General features: G+C 58.0%; 1 protein-coding gene across 1 annotated transcript in view; it reads right to left on the bottom strand.

Moving 5' to 3' along the window:
* MPRIP (myosin phosphatase Rho interacting protein) overlaps positions 1 to 2,548 on the bottom strand; it is a gene marked incomplete at its 5' end in the record, with an annotated part of 18,681 nt that overhangs the window by 5,792 nt on the left and 10,341 nt on the right. The window contains 4 exon segments of the mRNA XM_010074395.1: positions 1 to 74; positions 203 to 362; positions 1,053 to 1,170; positions 1,799 to 1,946. Of these exon segments, the coding sequence (XP_010072697.1) occupies positions 1 to 74; positions 203 to 362; positions 1,053 to 1,170; positions 1,799 to 1,946 (500 nt within the window).

Genomic DNA, 2,548 nt, shown 5'->3' with positions numbered 1-2,548 from the left:
GCCTCCCCCCCGCCCTCCCCGGTCAGCAGGGTCCGCAATCGCGTGATCTCCGCAGCCAGGCGGTTATTCAGCTCCTGGGAAGAGGAGGAGAGATGTTGTGGGAAGGGGGAGCACAGCCACAGCTCGGTGCTGAGCCCACCGCACGGTTTGCCCGTCACCCCCTGCCCACGCCGGCTGGCCTGGGCACCGGAGGGACCCTCACCTGGTTGTGGGCGTTGAGCTCCTGGTTTTCCCGCTGGCACTGGCGGAGGGCCTGCCTCTCAGCCTCCAGCGCCTGCGCCAGGTGGGCGTTCTCCAAACACTTCTGCGAATACTGCTCCGAAAGCACCTCCAGCTCCCGCTGCACCGACTGCAGCTCCTCCCTGTGAAACACACGCCGGGTAATGCCCTCCCCAGGCACACAGCCACCCGTGCCCACGCCTCCTCCAGCGCCCCGGGACAACCCAACAGGGATCTAAGCACCGAGGAGAAGGACTTGCTTGGGAAAAACCTCCACCCCAGAGCGAGGCAGCCCATCCCTCTCCTGGCACGGCGATGCCTGGGCACCAAAGGGGACGGGGAGGTCTTTTTCCAGGAGGTTAAATGTCAGGATTTCCTCAGGTCTCCAAAAACTGAGCTGAGATCAAATTGGCTCTAGGCGCTCAGGACCAGGTGTATTTGCACACCTACGCATCTTACGGAGATGCACCAAGGTTAGTAAGGCTGCGTGGCCGTTCTGCTCAGCTCCCACGCGAGGACAGCGTTGCCATGAAGAGCTAAGGGCTTGCTCCTCACCCAGTTAGATTTGGTTCAACAACCCTCCCGCTGCAGCTGCGTGAAAAGCAGCACCCTGGCTGCACGTCTGCTACTTCTGGTGACCGTAAAGTGCTGGATTTGGGTGGTGTGGGGACACTGACCCAGAGCCCGAAAGATTACGGGCAACTGAGAACCTCCGATGGGCACAGCTGGGTCAGCCCCTAACTCATCACTGAAATGAAAGGGGAGAACAGGGTCTCCCACGCGCGCAATATCCCCGCAAGAGACAGCGAGATGGAGGATGATGATGGTCTTACAGGTATTGCCTTCGGAGGGCCTCGATGTCGGCGTTGACGCTGCTGATCTGGGAGCGCTGGGACTTCTCCAGCTCTCGCTCCAGCTCCTCCCGGTGCGCGTTCTTCATGGCTTCGATGGCTGCGTGGGACAGCAGGGCGTTAGCACCCCGCATGGCGATAGCACCCAGCACCGCTCCACCCAAGGGCAGGTTTTTTTGAGGTTTTTTTTTGGTTGGCGTTTAAAGAAACAAACCCCAAGTCCTTCCAGTGACCCTCCCATTGCTTTGCATCCCCTTCAGTCTGTGCCCCCGGCTGCAAAGCAGCAAAGGGGCTTCTGCAAATCCCACTTTTTAATAAGAAGTCCAAAGGATTGTCCAATTCCCATGTTGTTTCCTGGATTGTGGGAGTCCTAATGCAGAGACCCTGGGCTCCAGAGCTTTAAAACTCCCTGAGGCACTGAAGAATGAAGTCAGTGTGGAAAAGGCAATAAATTAACCACAAGAACGACTAACACCTTTCTGAGATGGAACATAAAATAGATCAGACCGTGTTACAGCCAAGGAGAGGGGAACCAAGCCTGGAGAAGGACCAAGAGATGGACCTCCATCCAAAACCTACGTTCCACCAGCCTCTCCCCATCTCCCCGTGACTCCCACCCAGCCCTCATCCCACCCCGCACTCCCGCACACCGGAGCAAACGCCATCCCCACGTCCCCATCGACACGGAGCAGCCCCACTGCCGGGGACCCTCCGGCGTGTCCCCATACCTGAAATGGTGGCAGCTGTTTCTTCTGCCAGCAGGCGATCTTTCTCCTCCCGCAGCTTCTCCAGCTCCCGCTGGTGCTGCCGCTGCAGGTCCTCGATCTTCTTCTGGTGTGTCTCCTCCATGGCTGCAAAGCCCCTTTCACATGTTGCCTGCAAAAGGGACGAGGGGAAGGGGTTGGACTGGGAGCGTCGGGATGGTGTCACAGCGGTGGTGAGCTCACCAGGAACACCCAACTTCCATCGTGGGGCTCTTCTCCCTCCCCACGGAGGAGCTGGCCAAGGATGGACCTTGCCAGGTCAGAGCTGACAGCTCCGATGAAAGGGGAGGACAAGGTAGGTCTAAGGTCAGACCCGACTGGGGGATGCAAATATATGTTAAAAACAAAAAAAAAAGCCTAATGTGCCCCTTCTACTCTCTTTTGCAATATCTGATTTTATGCAGCCACCTCTGGGGTGGAAAACAAAAGAGTCGTGACAGCAACAGGATCTTAATTCCCAGCCGAGTATTGCCTCAGATGCTTCACGGGCAATTATCTGCTGATGGAATTACTAGGAGTGAACTTAGGGCAGGACACGGGAGCAGCGCTCGGGGGATTCAGGAGTCACCAGCCATGAGATCCCGAATTCCAGCCCGGTCCTGCAGCAGGAACAGACCCCGCTCCCACCTCTGCAGAAACCCGTGTCCAGTTCAGCCGCCAGCCCAGCTGCCCCAAGCACACTGGGATCCTGGACAGACACACGGCTGCAGGGCA

This window comes from Pterocles gutturalis, unplaced genomic scaffold (assembly GCF_000699245.1).
Source record: "Pterocles gutturalis isolate BGI_N339 unplaced genomic scaffold, ASM69924v1 scaffold18777, whole genome shotgun sequence".
NCBI lineage: Eukaryota > Metazoa > Chordata > Aves > Pterocliformes > Pteroclidae > Pterocles > Pterocles gutturalis.
The sequence above is the reverse complement of the archived record's forward strand: the minus strand, read 5'-3'. Positions and strand labels throughout refer to the sequence as shown.